The following is a 14,465-nucleotide window of genomic DNA, read 5'->3' on the forward strand; positions in this document are numbered from 1 at the left end:
TCTTATTATATTTTTTGGGGGGGGGTGTCCCCCAAAATAACCCCTGACCCCCCCCAAATAACCCTCAACCCCCCAATAACCACTGAGCCGTTATCCCTGGAGACGCTTTATTATGGGGATGCAACCCCCCATGTTTTTGGGGGTTCCCCAGCCTGGGGGGGGGCAGGAGGGATCTGGGGGGGTCAGACCAAGCTTGGGGCCCCCCCCCTAAAAGAAGAGCCCCCGCATGCGGCGCCCGATGCCCTGGCGGTCGTAGAGGACGTTGAACTTGTTCACGAACTGGTTCATGGTGTTGCAGGTCTTGGTGATGGTGCCCAAATAAGCCATGAGCCCCACGTCGTTGCATTGCTATGGGGGGGGGGACATAAATTGGGGGGGGGGGGGTCATAGAGGTGATGGGGACGCCCCCCAAAGCTATAGGTACCCCTTAAAGTTATATTTACCCCCCCAAAATATTCATATCCCCTCTAAAGGTTGGTATCTCCCCCTCTAAATGTTGGTATCTCCCACCCCCCCCCCAAAATGTTGGTATCTCCCCCCCCTAAAATGTTGGTATCTCCCCCCCTAAATGTTGGTATCTCCCCCCCCCCTAAAATCTTGGTATCCCCCCCTAAAATGTTGTTATCTCCCCCTCTAAATGTTGGTATCTCCCCCCCTAAATGTTGGTATCTCCCCCCCTAAAATGTTGGTATCTCCCCCCTAAAATGTTGGCATCTCCCCCTCTAAATGTTGGTATCTCCCCCCTAAAATGTTGGTATCTCCCCCCCTAAAATGTTGGTATCTCCACCCTAAAATGTTGGTATCTCCCCCCCTAAAATGTTGGTATCTCCACCCTAAAATGTTGGTATCTCCCCCCCTAAAATGTTGGTATCTCCCCCCTAAAATGTTGGTATCTCCCCCCCTAAAATGTTGGTATCTCCCCCCCAAAATGTTGGTATCTCCCAAACCCCCACTGCACTCAGCGCCCATAACAGGGGGGAATGGCCCCAATTCGGGGTCCTGAGCCCCCAAACCCCCTCATATGGGCTTGGGGACCCTGTGGGGACCACCCCCTTGGTTTTGGGGACCCCCCCCCGGTTTTGGGGACCCCCCCCCGGTTTTGGGGTCACTCACGTCGTAGAAATCGGTCTTGAACTTGTCGGTGCTGAGCACGGGCAGGCAGTGGCAGAGGGCGCAGGCCTCGCGCAGGATCTCGTGGTTGAACGGGACCTCCCCTGCGGACGGACGCACGGACACGGGGACCATGGGACGGACACGGGGACCATGGGACGGATATGGGGACAACGGGAGGGACAGACGGACACGGGGACCATGGGACGGACACGGGGACACCGGGACGGACGGACGGACACAGGGACACCGGGATGGACACAGGGACACCGGGACGGACACAGGGACCATGGGACGGACACGGGGACACCGGGACGGACACGGGGACCATGGGACGGACGGACAGACATGGGGACAGCGGGATGGGTGTGGGGACACTGGGATGGACGTGGGGACACTGGGACGGACGTGGGGACACTGGGGACACCAGGACAGGCATGGGGACAGCAGGACAGACATAGGGACACCAGGGCAGCCGTGGGGACACCTGGACACATATGGGGACATGGGGATGGGGGCCCTGGTGACACGGGGACAGGGGCCATGGGGACACGGGGACAGGAGCCATGGGAACACGGGGACAGAGGCCATGGGGACACGGGGACAGGGGGACACAGGCCATGGGGCCACGGGGGGACAGGGGCCCTGGGGACACGGGGACGGGGGCCATGGGGCCATGGGGACAGGGGCCATGGGGACAGGGGCCATGGGGACATGGGGACAGGGGCCACGGGGACGGGGGCCATGGGGACATGGGGACGGGGGCCATGGGGACATGGGGACACGGGGACAGGGGCCATGGGGACAGGGGCCATGGGGACACGGGGACGGGGGCCATGGGGCCATGGGGACACGGTGACACGGGGCCGGGCCCAGGGTCGCTCACCCGCCTCGGCCGCCCGCACGTACTCCAGGATGAGCCGCACCCGGCTGTGCAGCATCTTGATGGCCGAGTGCTGCGCGATCAGGTGCTCGGCCACTGCGCGCGGGGACACCCGCGTCACCACGGGTCACCAGGGGTCACCGTGGGTCACCGTGGGTCACCGTGGGTCACCAGGGGTCACCGTGGGTCACCACGGGTCACCATGGGTCACCGTGGGTCCCTCAGTGTCCCCCGGGGCCCCCTGTGTCACCCCAGCGTCCCCACCCCAGGGCTGTGCTGCGCCATCAGGTGCTCGGCCACTGTGGGCGGGGACACCCGCGTCACCACGGGTCACCAGGGGTCACCATGGGTCACCGTGGGTCACCGTGGGTCACCGTGGGTCCCTCAGTGTCCCCTGGGTCACCCCTGGGTCCCTCAGTGTCCCCTGTGTCACCCCCGGGTCCCTCAATGTCCCCCTGTGTCACCCCAGCGTCCCCACCCCAGGGCTGTGATGCGCAATCAGGTGCTCGGCCACTGCGGACGGGGACACCCGCGTCACCATGGGTCACCATGGGTCACCATGGGTCCCTCAGTGTCCCCTGGGTCACCCCCGGGTCCCTCAGTGTCCCCCTGGGTCCCTCAGTGTCACCCTGGGTCACCCCAGTGTCACCTCAGTGTCCCCTGTGTCACCCCTGGGTCCCTCAGTGTCCCCTGGGTCACCCCAGTGTCACCTCAGTGTGTCCCCATATCCCCCTGTCCCCATATCCCTGTGTCCCCATGTCCCCAATGTCCCCACCAGTAGAGTTCTCCCCATGTCCCCCCGATGTCCCCAATGTCCCCACCGGTGGAGTTCTCCCCATGTCCCCCCCATGTCCCCAATGTCCCCCATGTCCCCATGTCCCCAATGTCCCCACCGGTGGAGTTCTCCCCATGTCCCCCCCATGTCCCCAATGTCCCCAATGTCCCCACCGGTGGAGTTCTCCCCATGTCCCCCCAATGTCCCCAATGTCCCCAATGTCCCCACCGGTGGAGTTCTCCCCATGTCCCCCCCATGTCCCCAATGTCCCCAATGTCCCCACCGGTGGAGTTCTCCCCATGTCCCCCCCATGTCCCCCATGTCCCCAATGTCCCCAATGTCCCCACCGGTGGAGTTCTCCCCATGTCCCCCCAATGTCCCCAATGTCCCCAATGTCCCCACCGGTGGAGTTCTCCCCATGTCCCCCCAATGTCCCCAATGTCCCCAATGTCCCCACCGGTGGAGTTCTCCCCATGTCCCCCCAATGTCCCCAATGTCCCCAATGTCCCCACCGGTGGAGTTCTCCCCATGTCCCCCCAATGTCCCCAATGTCCCCAATGTCCCCACCGGTGGAGTTCTCCCCATGTCCCCCCAATGTCCCCAATGTCCCCAATGTCCCCAGCGGTGGAGTTCTCCCCATGTCCCCCCCATGTCCCCAATGTCCCCAATGTCCCCACCGGTGGAGTTCTCCCCATGTCCCCCCCATGTCCCCGATGCCCCCAATGTCCCCACCGGTGGAGTTCTCCCCATGTCCCCCATGTCCCCAATGTCCCCAATGTCCCCACCGGTGGAGTTCTCCCCATGTCCCCCCCATGTCCCCAATGTCCCCAATGTCCCCACCGGTGGAGTTCTCCCCATGTCCCCCCCATGTCCCCCATGTCCCCAATGTCCCCACCGGTGGAGTTCTCCCCATGTCCCCCCCATGTCCCCCATGTCCCCAATGTCCCCACCGGTGGAGTTCTCCCCATGTCCCCCCCATGTCCCCCATGTCCCCAATGTCCCCACCGGTGGAGTTCTCCCCATGTCCCCCCCATGTCCCCAATGTCCCCAATGTCCCCAATGTCCCCACCGGTGGAGTTCTCCCCATGTCCCCCCCATGTCCCCCATGTCCCCAATGTCCCCACCGGTGGAGTTCTCCCCATGTCCCCGATGTCCCCAATGTCCCCACCGGTGGAGTTCTCCCCATGTCCCCCCCATGTCCCCAATGTCCCCGATGTCCCCACCAGTGGAGTTCTCCCCATGTCCCCCCAGTGTCCCCAATGTCCCCAATGTCCCCACCGGTGGAGTTCTCCCCATGTCCCCCCCATGTCCCCCATGTCCCCAATGTCCCCACCGGTGGAGTTCTCCCCGCCGCCCGTCGCCGTCATCCTGGCCACGTGGTCGACCCCGATGCGCTCGGCTTCCTCGGTGGCCAACGTGTAGGGCAGCTCGGCAAACAGCATGGTGGCCTTGGGGACATTGGGGACACCGCGGGGGACATCACACAGACACCCCCGTACTGCCCCACAAACAGCAGGGTGGCCTTGGGGACATTGGGGACATTGGGGACACCGCGGAGGACATCACACAGACACCCCCGTACTGCCCCACAAACAGCAGGGTGGCCTTGGGGACATTGGGGACATCGGGGGGGACATCACACAGACACCCCCGTACTGCCCCACAAACAGCAGGGTGGCCTTGGGGACATTGGGGACATTGGGGACACTGTGGGGGACATCACACAGACACCCCCATACCGCCCCACAAACAGCAGGGTGGCCCTGGGGACATTGGGGACATTGGGGACACCGCGGAGGACATCACACAGACACCCCCGTACTGCCCCACAAACAGCATGGTGGCCTTGGGGACATTGGGGACACTGTGGGGGACATCACACAGACACCCCCATACCGCCCCACAAACAGCAGGGTGGCCTTGGGGACATTGGGGACATTGGGGACACCGCGGGGGACATCACACAGACACCCCCGTACTGCCCCACAAACAGCAGGGTGGCCTTGGGGACATTGGGGACATCGGGGATATGGGGACATGGGGATGGGGGACAGGGGACAGGGGCACAGGGGGATATGGGGACAATGGGATATGGGGACATGGGAACAGGGGGACATGGGGACAGGGGACATGGGGGATATGGGGACAGGGGGACAGGGGGACAAGAGAACATGGGACATAGGAACATGGGGACATGGGGACAGGGGGACATGGGGATAAGGGGACAGGGGGACATGGGGACAGGGGGACATGGGGACAGGGGGACATGGGGACATGGGGACAGGGGGACATGGGGATAAGGGGACAGGGGGACATGGGGACATGGGGACAGGGGGACATGGGGACATGGGGACAGGGGGACAAGAGGACATGGGACATGGGGACTGGGGGACATGGGGACATGGGGACAGGGGGACAGGGGGACAGGGGGACAAGAGGACATGGGACATGGGGACTGGGGGACTGGGGGACAGGGGGACAGGGGGACATGGGGACAGGGGGGATATGGGGACATGGGGACTGGGGGACAGGGGGACATGGGGACAAGGGGACATGGGGACATGGGGACTGGGGGACAAGGGGACAGGGAGACAAGGGGACAAGGGACATGGGGACGGGGACATGGGGACAGGGGGACATGGGGATATAGGCACAGGGGACAGGGGGACATGGGGACAAGGGGACAGGGGGACAAGGGGACACTGGGGTCCCCGAGGTGCCGGGGGGGGTGCCGCTGTCCCTCACCTCCCCGCTGACGATGTCGATCACCGACTCGAAGACGCTGACCGGCAGCTGCAAGGGGGGCAGCACCGTTCGGGGGGGCCCAGCCCCGCTCGGGGGGCGCAGGGGGGCCCTGGCCCCCCCCCCTGCCCCATGGGGGTCCTGACCCCCCAAACCCCCCAAACCCACTCACATCCGTGTGCTTGGTCATGGGGTTCAGCTTGAGGAACAGGGGGCTCTCGATGATCTCACACACCTGGGGGGGGATTTGGGGGGTCGGGGGGGTTTGGGGGGTCAGGGGGGTGCAGACCCCCCCATCCAGGACCCCCAAATCCCCCCCGGGACCCCCAAATCCCCACCTGCTTGTGCACGTGGATGTCGGAGGGGTCGGGGGGGCCCCCGGTCGTGTACCAGCCCAGGAACTCCAGCTCCTTGAACACCTGCTTGACTGGGGGTACGGGGGGGTCACCCCAAAAACAGCCCCGCACCCCCCCAAAAACAGCCCGGGACGCCCCCTGGGACCCCCCCAGAGCACCCTGGGACCCCCCAGGACACCCCAGAGCACCCTGGGGTCCCCAAATCTCCTGGGACCCCCCAGGACACCCCAGAGCACCCTGGGGTCCCCAAATCTCCTGGGACCCCCCAGGACACCCCAGAGCACCCTGGGGTCCCCAAATCTCCTGGGACCCCCCAGGACACCCCAGAGCACCCTGGGGTCCCCAAATCTCCTGGGACCCCCCAGGACACCCCAGAGCACCCTGGGGTCCCCAAATCTCCTGGGACCCCCCAGGACACCCCAGAGCACCCTGGGGTCCCCAAATCTCCTGGGACCCCCCAGGACACCCCAGAGCACCCTGGGGTCCCCAAACCCCCCAGGACCCCCCAAAACAACCTGGGGTCCCCAAAACCCCCAGGACACCCCAGAACACCCTGGGGACCCCAAAACCCTCTGGACACCCCAAAACCCCCCAGGACCCCCCAGGACACCCCAAAATACCCCGGGGTCCCCAAACCCCCATTAGGATCCCACAAACCCTTCCTGGGACCCCCCAGACCCCCATGGGGACCCCCCTGGGACCCCCCAGGACCCCTCCAGGATCCCCCTGGGACCCCCCAGTTCCCCATAGGACCCCCCAAACCCTCATTGGGACCCCCCTAGGACCCCATGGGACCCCCCAAACCCCCATGGGGAACCCCCAGGACCCCCCCAAACCCCCATTGGGACCCCCCTGGGAGCCCCCAGGATCCCCCGGGGACCCTCCCAATGCCCCCTGAGACCCCTCTGGGAGCCCCCAAACCCCCCTGGGATGCCCCAAAACCCCCTGGGAACCCCCCAAACCCCCACGGGAACCCCCCAAACCCCCATGGGACCCCCTGGACCCCCATTAGGACCCCCCTGGGACCCCCCAGGACCCCTCCAGGATCCCCCTGGGACCCCCCAGACCCCCATGGGGACCCCCAAATTCCCATTAGGACCCCCCTAGGACCCCCCAGGACCCCTCCAGGATCCCCCTGGGACCCTCCCAATGCCCCCTGGGACCTCCCTGGGAGCCCCCAAACCCCCATGGGGACCCCCCCAAACCCCCATGGGGACCCCCCTGGGACCCCCCAGGACCCCTCCAGGATCCCCCTGGGACCCCCCACACCCCATGGGGACCCCCAAACCCCCACTGAGACCCCCCCAAACCCCCATGGGGACCCCCGTGGGACTCCTCCCAATGCCCCCTGGGACCCCCCTGGGAGCCCCCAAACCCCCATGGGGACCCCCAAACCCCCATGAGGACCCCTCAAACCCCCATTAGGACGCCCCTGGGACCCCCCAGACCCCCATGGGGAACCCCCAGGACCCCCATGAGGACCCCCCTGGGACCCCCCCAGGACCCCTCCAGGATCCCCCTGGGACCCCCCAGACCCCCATGGGGATCCCCAAACCCCACATGGGAACCCCCAAACCCCCGTGGGGACCCCCAAACCTCCATGGGGACCCCCATTTCCCCACGGGACCCCCCAGACTCACATTAGGACCCCCCTTGGACCCCCCAGGACCCCTCCAGGATCCCCCTGGGACCCTCCCAATGCCCCCTGGGACCCCCCTGGGAGCCCCCAAACCCCCATGCGGACCCCCAAACCCCCATGGGGACCCCCCAAACCCCCATGGGGACCCCTCAAACCCCCATGGGGACCCCCAAACCCCCATGAGGACCCCTCAAACCCCCATTAGGACGCCCCTGGGACCCCCCAGACCCCCATGGGGACCCTGGTGGGACCCCCCAGGACCCCTCCTGGATCCCCCTGGGACCCTCCCAATGCCCCCTGGGACCTCCCTGGGAGCCCCCAAACCCCCATGCGGACCCCCCAAACCCCCACGGGGACCCCCCAAACCCCCATGGGAACCCCCCAAACCCCCACGGGGACCCCCCCAAACCCCCATGGGAACCCCCCAAACCCCCACGGGGACCCCCCAAACCCCCATGAGGATCCCCCAAACCCCCGTGGGGACCCCCAAACCTCCATGGGGACCCCCATTTCCCCACGGGACCCCCCAGACTCCCATTAGGACCCCCCTTGGACCCCCCAGGACCCCTCCAGGATCCCCCTGGGACCCTCCCAATGCCCCCTGGGACCTCCCTGGGAGCCCCCAAACCCCCATGGGACCCCCCCAAACCCCCATGGGACCCCCCAAACCCCCACGGGGACCCCCCAGGCCCCCCCGGCTCACACTGCTCCTCCTTGGTGTAGTAATACTCCTTGTCGATCAGGACGTGCCCGTCCACCGCGTGCGCCAGCAGCTCGAACGAGTTCATCACCTCGATGTTGCGCCCCTCCTGGCGCCCGATCAGCGCCCCGATCACTGTGGGGGCAGACGGGGCTGGGGGGGGCCTGGGGGGTCCCCACGGGGCTTTGGGGGGTCCGGGGGGGGTTTGGGGGTCCCAGGGGGGGAGTTGGGGGGGATTATGAAGGGTTTAGGGGGTCCTGGGGGGATTCATTGGGGGTCCCTGAAAGGGACTTGGGGGGTCCCAGGGGTGTTCTGGGGGTGTTTGGGGGTCCCCATAGGGGTTTGGGGGGGCCTGGGGGGGATCTGGGGGGTCCTGGGGGGGTTTGGGGGTCCCCATAGGGGTTTGGGGGGGCCTGGGGGGGTCTGGGGGGTCCCAGGGGGGGAGTTGGGGGGATTATGGAGGGTTTAGGGGGTCCTGGGGGGATTCATTGGGGGTCCCTGAAAGGGACTTGGGGGGTCCCAGGGTGTTCTGGGGGTGTTTGGGGGTCCCCATGGGGGTTTGGGGGGTCCCAGGGGGTTCCTGGAGGGGATTTGGGGGGTCCTGGGGGGGTTTGGGGGTCCCCATGGGGGTTTGGGGGGTTCCTGGGGGGGGTCATGGGGGAGATTGGGGGGAGACCTGGGAGGATTCGGGGGGGTCTGGGGGGGGGGGGGGTTTGGGGGGGTCCTGGGGGGGTTTTGGGGGTCCCAGGGGGGGAATTGGGGGGGATTACGGAGGGTTTAGGGGGTCCTGGGGGGATTCATTGGGGGTCCCTGAAAGGGACCTGGGGGATCCCAGGGGTGTTCTGGGGGTGTTTGGGGGTCCCCATGGGGGTTTGGGGGGGTCCTGGGGGGTTTTGGGCGTCCCAGGGGGGGAGTTGGGGGGGATTATGGAGGGTTTAGGGGGTCCTGGGGGGATTCATTGAGGGTCCCTGAAAGGGATTTGGGGGGTCCCGGGGGGGGTTGGGGGGTCCTGGGGGGGTTTGGGGGTCCCCATGGGGGTTTGGGGGGTCCCTGGAGGGGATTTGGGGGGTCCTGGGGGGGTTTGGGGGTCCCCATGGGGGTTTGGGGGGGTCCTGGGGGGGTTTGGGGGGTCCCAGGGGGGGAGTTGGGGGGGATTATGGAGGGTTTAGGGGGTCCTGGGGGGATTCATTGGGGGTCCCTGAAAGGGACTTGGGGGGTCCCAGGGGTGTTCTGGGGGTGTTTGGGGGTCCCCATAGGGGTTTGGGGGGTCCTGGGGGGGTTTGGGGGGTCCCAGGGGGGGAGTTGGGGGGGATTATGGAGGGTTTAGGGGGTCCTGGGGGGATTCATTGGGGGTCCCTGAAAGGGATTTGGGGGGTCCCGGGGGGGGTTTGGGGGGATTCTGGGGGGGTTTGGGGGTCCCCATGGGGGTTTGGGGCATCCCTGGAGGGGATTTGGGGGGTCCTGGGGGGCTTGGGGGTCCCCATGGGGGTTTGGGGGGTCCTGGGGGGGTCTGGGGGTCCCAGGGGGGGAGTTGGGGGGGGTTATGGAGGGGGTAGGGGGTCCTGGGGGGATTCATTGAGGGTTCCTGAAAAGGACTTGGGGGGTCCCAGGGGTGTTCTGGGGGGGTTTGGGGGTCCCCATGTGGGTTTGGGGGGGTCCCAGGGGGTTCCTGGAGGGGATTTGGGGGGGAACTGGGGTGATTTGGGGGGTCCTGGTGGGGACTTGGGGGTCCCAAGGGGTCCTGGGGGGACTTGGGGGGTCCCCATGGGGGTTTGGGGGTCCCTGGGGGGTCCTGGGGGAGATTGGAGGGGAACCTGGGGGATCCTGGGGGGGATTCAGGGGGTCCCAGGGGTGGACTTGGGGGGTCTTTGGGGTTTGGGGGGGGCTCAGGGGGGTCTCAGGGGGTCTGTGGAGGTTTTGGGGGGGCTCAGGGGGTGCTCAGGTTGGTCTCAGGGGGTCTGTGGGGGTTTTGGGGGCCCAGGGGGGTCTCAGGTGGTCTGTGGGGTTTTGGGGTGCTCAGGTTGGTCTCAGGAGTCTGTGGGGTTTCGGGGGGCTCAGGGGGTGCTCAGGTTGGGCTCAGGGGGTCTGTGGGGTTTTGGGGTGCTCAGGGGGGTCTCCGGGGGTCTGTGCGGTTTTGGGGGGGTCTCCGGGGGTCTGTGCGGTTTTGGGGGGTCCGTGTGTTTTGGGGGGGTCGTTACCTTGCCCCGGCCGCCCCTCCTGCGAGCGCATGCGGATCCAGTGGTCGGAGATGTTGAGGATGACGAGCGGGTGCAGCGCGACGGCCACGCTGCCCGTGACCCCCCCGGCCATCACCGAGGGCGGGGCTGCGGGGGCGGGGCTTAGCGGGGCGGGGCTGGGGGCGGGGGGCGGGGCTTAGCGGGGTAGGGCTGGGGACCAGGGGGCGGGGTTGGGAGCAGGGGAGGGGCTTAGAGGGGCAGGGCTGGGGACCAGGGGGTGGGGTTGGGGACAGAGGGTGGGGCTGTGGGGGCGGGGCTTAGCGGGGCGGGGGGCGGGGCTTAGCGGGGCGGGGCTGAGGATAGGGGGGCGGGGCTTAGCGGGGCGGGGCTGGGGACCAGGGGGCGGGGTTGGGAGCAGGGGAGGGGCTTGGAGGGGCAGGGCTGGGGACCAGGGGGTGGGGTTGGGGACAGAGGGTGGGGCTGTGGGGGCGGGGCTTAGCGGGGTGGGGCTGAGGATAGGGGGGCGGGGCTTAGCGGGGTGGGGTTGGGGCCCAGGGCGCGGGGTTGGGAGTAGGGGAGGGGCTTTGTGGGATGGGGCTGGGGACAAGGGGGCGGGGTTGGGGACCAATGGCGGGGCTGCGGGGCGGGGCTGGGGACAAGGGGCGGGGCTTAGCGGGGGTGGGGGCTGGGGACCAGGGGGTGGGGTTGGGAGCTTGGGAGGGGCTTTGTGGGATGGGGCTGAGAATGAGGGGGCGGAGCTGAGAATGAGGAGGCGTGGCTGACTGGCGGGGGCGTGGCTGAAAGGGGAGGTTCTTAGGGCAGGGGTGGGGCTGGAAACCCATGGGCGGGGCTGAGAACGAGGGGGTGGGGTTGAGACAGGGTGGGGCTTAGCAGGGCGGGCCCAAGGGGGTGGAGCTGGGAATCGTGGGTGGGGCTGAGAATGAGGGGGCGGAGCTGACAACGAGGGGGCATGGCTGAGAATGAGGAGGCGGGGCTGAGAATGAGGGGGCGGGGCTGAGAGAACAGGGAGGGGTATAGGGCAGGGGGCGGGGCTGGTAATCCGTGGGCGGGGCTGAGAATGAGGGGGCGGAGCTGAGAACGAGGGGGCGTGGCTGTCGAGGGCATGGCTGAAAGGGGAGGGGCTTAGGGCAGGGGGCGCGGCTGAGAACCAGGGGGTGTGGCCTGGAACTCATGGGCGGAGCAGAGAACCAGGGGGCGTGGCTTAGGCAAACGGGCGGGGCTGTGAGAAAGGGGCGTGGCTTAAGGTAGGGGATGGAGCTGAGAATCAGGGGGCGTGGCTCGGAACCAGAAGTGGGCGTGTCCCACATGTGGGCGTGGCCACGCTGCACCCCCGCCAGGTGCGTGTGGGCGGCGCCAGGCGCGTGGGCGGGGCCGCCCCGCTCGGGGGCTCCCGGAGCCGGGGCCGCTCGGGGGGGTTCCCGGTGCCCCCGGGGCTCCCGCCGCCGCTCCCGGGGGGTCCCGGGGTGTCCCGGGGGGTCCCGGGGGGTCCCTCGGGCCTCACCTGCCACGTCCACCTCCATCCCGCCCGCCCCGTTGCTCCCGCTGCCCGAAGCCGCCGCGCCGCCCGCCGCCGCCGCCATCTTGGTTCGGCCTGACCCTCCGCGGCCGCCGTACGCGGGGCGAGGGGCGTGGTCTGGCGCGGAGGGGGCGTGGCCACACTGGCAGAGAGAGCGCGGCGGGGGCGTGGCCTCGCTGGGGGGGCGTGGCCTCCTCGCCTCCCGTTCCCCCCCCCGCCACGAATCCGTCGCCCAAATGACGCCAGAAACCCCCATTTTTGGGGCAAATCGCAGCTTTATTGCCAGTTTGGGGGGGGGGGGCCCCCAGTTTGGGGGTTGGGTGGGTCAGTCCGAGTTTGGGGGGGTCACCCCCAGTTTGGGGGGGGTCACTCCCCGGCTTCCCGGCCCCCCCCGCGCTCCAGCAGCCCCAGGGGCACCAGGAACAGGTTGAGGGGGCAGATCCCGACCCCCCTCCAGCCGCCCGGGGGGGGGTCCTGCGGTGCGGGGGGGTCCCCGTTTGCCAGGGGGGTGTCCGGGGGGGCTCGGGGGGCGCTCAGGACCCCCCAGTTCTGCCGGAAGTGGCCGCTCAGGGCGGGAACGTCCAGCGCCCCCAGCTGGCGGGGGAGGGCGCCCAGGAGCGAGAGCAGCACCGCGGACTCTGGGGGGACACGGGGTCAGGACCCCCCGGGACCCCAGGGAACCCCCCGGGACCCCCAGGTCACCCCCCCAGGACCCCCAGGGACCCCTTGGTCACCCCCCCAGGACCCACCCCCAGTGGACCCAGGCGTCCGGGGACCCCAGTGTCACCCCCCCCGGACCCCCAGGTCCCCCCATTCTCACCGCCGGGGGGCAGGGGGGGTCCCGTCCCCCCCCGGTTGAGCAGCGCCAGGTGCTGGTAGAGCCGAGGGATGGAGACGCTGAGCGGGGGGGGCCCCAACTTCCCGGGGGGGGGGGTCCCCTCCTTCCCATGGGGGGGGGTCCCCTCATTCCCATGCTGGGGGGGGATGGAGCGCAGGAGGTTCAGGGGTTCGGTGGCTGCGACCGTGAGGACCTGGGGGGGGACAATGACACATGGGGGGGCGGTGACACATGGGGGGGCGGTGACACATGGGGGGGCGGTGACACATGGGGGGGGGGACACCCCAAACCCCCCAAGCCCCCCCGTACCTGTGAGAACGCGGCCGCCGTCGCCCCCTCCAGCGCCCCCCCCAGCGTCTGCGCCAGTTCCAGCCACACCTGGGGGGGGGGGGACACATGGGGGTGACAATGAGCTCCTGGGACCCCCCCCAAAAACAGGGACCCCCCCCCAACCAGGGAGCCCCCTCGGGGTCAGGGACCCCCCCCCCAAAACAGGGACCCCCCCCTGGGGTCAGGACCCTCCCACCCCCAACCAGGCCCCCTATAGGGGTCAGGGCCCCCCCCCCGACAAGGGCCCCCCCACCGGGGTCAGGACCCCCCCCCACACCAGGACCCCCCCCCCAAAACAGGGACCCCACCCCCGAGCAGGGCCCCTCCCACCCCCGACCAGGCCCCCCCGCCACAACAGGGCCCCCCCCCGGGGTCAGGACCCCCACCCCCAGACCAGGGCCCCCCCCCACCTCGATGGGGGCGGGGCGGCGCCCCCCCCGCCGGATCTGGGCGCTCAGCGCCTCCCGCGCCGCGCGGCCCCGCAGCCGGGACACGAACCCCAGGATCTGGGGGACAGCGGAGCCCAGTGACCCCCCCAGACCCCCACAGACCCACAGTGACCCCCCCAGACCCCAGTAACCCCCCCAGACCCCACTGACCCCCCCGGACCCCCCCAGACCCACAGTGACCCCCCCCAGACCCCAATGACCCCCCCAGACCCCAATGACCCCCCCAGACCCCAATGACCCCCCCGGACCCACAGTGACCCCCCCAGACCCCCCTGACCCCACTGACCCCCCCGGACCCCCCTGTGCCCCCCAGACCCCACTGACCCCCCCAGACCCCCCAACCCCCCCCAGGGGACCCAGGCGTCCGGGGACCCCCAGGACCCCCCCCCAGGGACCCCCCCAACCCCCCCAGGGGACCCAGGCGTCCGGGGACCCCCCCCAGGGACCCCCCCAATCCCCCCAGGGGACCCAGGCGTCCGGGGACCCCCCCCAGGGACCCCCCCAACCCCCCCACGGGACCCAGGCGTCCGGGGACCCCCAGTGTCACCTCCAGGACCCCCCCCCCGCCCCCCCCAAAGGGACCCAGGCGTCCGGTGCCGCCCCGTTTCCGGTTCCGGTTCCGTTTCCGGTTCCGGTCCCACCTGCCGCTCGCTCCGCCGGGGCAGCCGCTCCCTCAGCGCCCCCGCCCGCAGTTCCGGGGCCCCCCCCGCGGCCTCCGCGCGCAGCGCCGCCAGCAGCGCGCGCTTCTCGCGCCCCGACCACCCCGCTTCCGCCTCCTCTTCCGCTTCCTCTTCCGCTTCCGCCGCCGCCGGGCCCGGGAGGAAGCGCGCCGGGGCCAGGCGCGCGCGCCGCGGCGGCTTCATGGCGGGAAGGGGCGCTGAGGGCGCGCGCTGATGACGTCACCGCGGCGCCGCCCCCCCCTTGAACCC

At 68.9% G+C, this 14,465-nt stretch overlaps 2 protein-coding genes across 4 annotated transcripts; both read right to left on the reverse strand.

Annotated features, from left to right (window-relative positions):
- Nucleotides 1–90: 90 nt before the first annotated feature.
- Nucleotides 91–12,039, reverse strand: COPS6 (COP9 signalosome subunit 6). Of its 3 annotated transcripts, none has more exons than XM_071800256.1 (10): nt 11,905–12,039; nt 10,404–10,529; nt 8,209–8,340; nt 5,849–5,937; nt 5,683–5,745; nt 5,514–5,561; nt 4,102–4,216; nt 1,997–2,089; nt 1,114–1,214; nt 91–348 (listed from the first exon to the last, which is right to left on the reverse strand). In XM_071800256.1, exons 1-10 carry the CDS (start codon nt 11,981–11,983, stop codon nt 208–210), a joined length of 987 nt encoding a protein of 328 aa, XP_071656357.1. In that variant the 5' UTR covers nt 11,984–12,039; the 3' UTR covers nt 91–207. The 3 variants fall into 3 exon arrangements, with proteins under 3 accessions (XP_071656357.1, XP_071656356.1, XP_071656358.1); XM_071800255.1 differs by having other exon boundaries at nt 8,209–8,358; XM_071800257.1 differs by lacking the exon at nt 5,514–5,561 and having other exon boundaries at nt 8,209–8,358.
- Nucleotides 12,040–12,174: 135 nt separating this feature from the next.
- Nucleotides 12,175–14,415, reverse strand: SNAPC2 (small nuclear RNA activating complex polypeptide 2). Its single transcript, XM_071800258.1, has 5 exons — nt 14,178–14,415; nt 13,498–13,593; nt 13,067–13,135; nt 12,740–12,950; nt 12,175–12,557 (listed from the first exon to the last, which is right to left on the reverse strand). Exons 1-5 carry the CDS (start codon nt 14,397–14,399, stop codon nt 12,286–12,288), a joined length of 870 nt encoding a protein of 289 aa, XP_071656359.1. The 5' UTR covers nt 14,400–14,415; the 3' UTR covers nt 12,175–12,285.
- Between the last annotated feature and the right edge of the window lie 50 nt (nt 14,416–14,465).

This window comes from Patagioenas fasciata, chromosome 29 (assembly GCF_037038585.1).
Source record: "Patagioenas fasciata isolate bPatFas1 chromosome 29, bPatFas1.hap1, whole genome shotgun sequence".
NCBI lineage: Eukaryota > Metazoa > Chordata > Aves > Columbiformes > Columbidae > Patagioenas > Patagioenas fasciata.

Excerpts from the sequence above, each read along its gene's own strand:
- COPS6 (XM_071800255.1), bottom strand. The coding sequence starts at position 11,983 with ATGGCGGCGGCGGCGGGCGGCGCGGCGGCTTCGGGCAGCGGGAGCAAC. Across the intron at positions 8,359-10,403 it reads GGAGGGGCGGCCGGGGCAAG|CCCCGTCTGCCCCCACAGTG; the intron begins GTAACGACCCCC and ends GGCCCCCCCCAG. Across the intron at positions 2,090-4,101 it reads CGGCGGGGAGAACTCCACCG|TGGCCGAGCACCTGATCGCG; the intron begins GTGGGGACATTG and ends CCCCGCGCGCAG.
- SNAPC2 (XM_071800258.1), bottom strand. The coding sequence starts at position 14,399 with ATGAAGCCGCCGCGGCGCGCGCGCCTGGCCCCGGCGCGCTTCCTCCCG. Across the intron at positions 12,951-13,066 it reads CGGCGGCCGCGTTCTCACAG|GTCCTCACGGTCGCAGCCAC; the intron begins GTACGGGGGGGC and ends GTCCCCCCCCAG. Across the intron at positions 12,558-12,739 it reads ACCCCCCCTGCCCCCCGGCG|AGTCCGCGGTGCTGCTCTCG; the intron begins GTGAGAATGGGG and ends GTGTCCCCCCAG.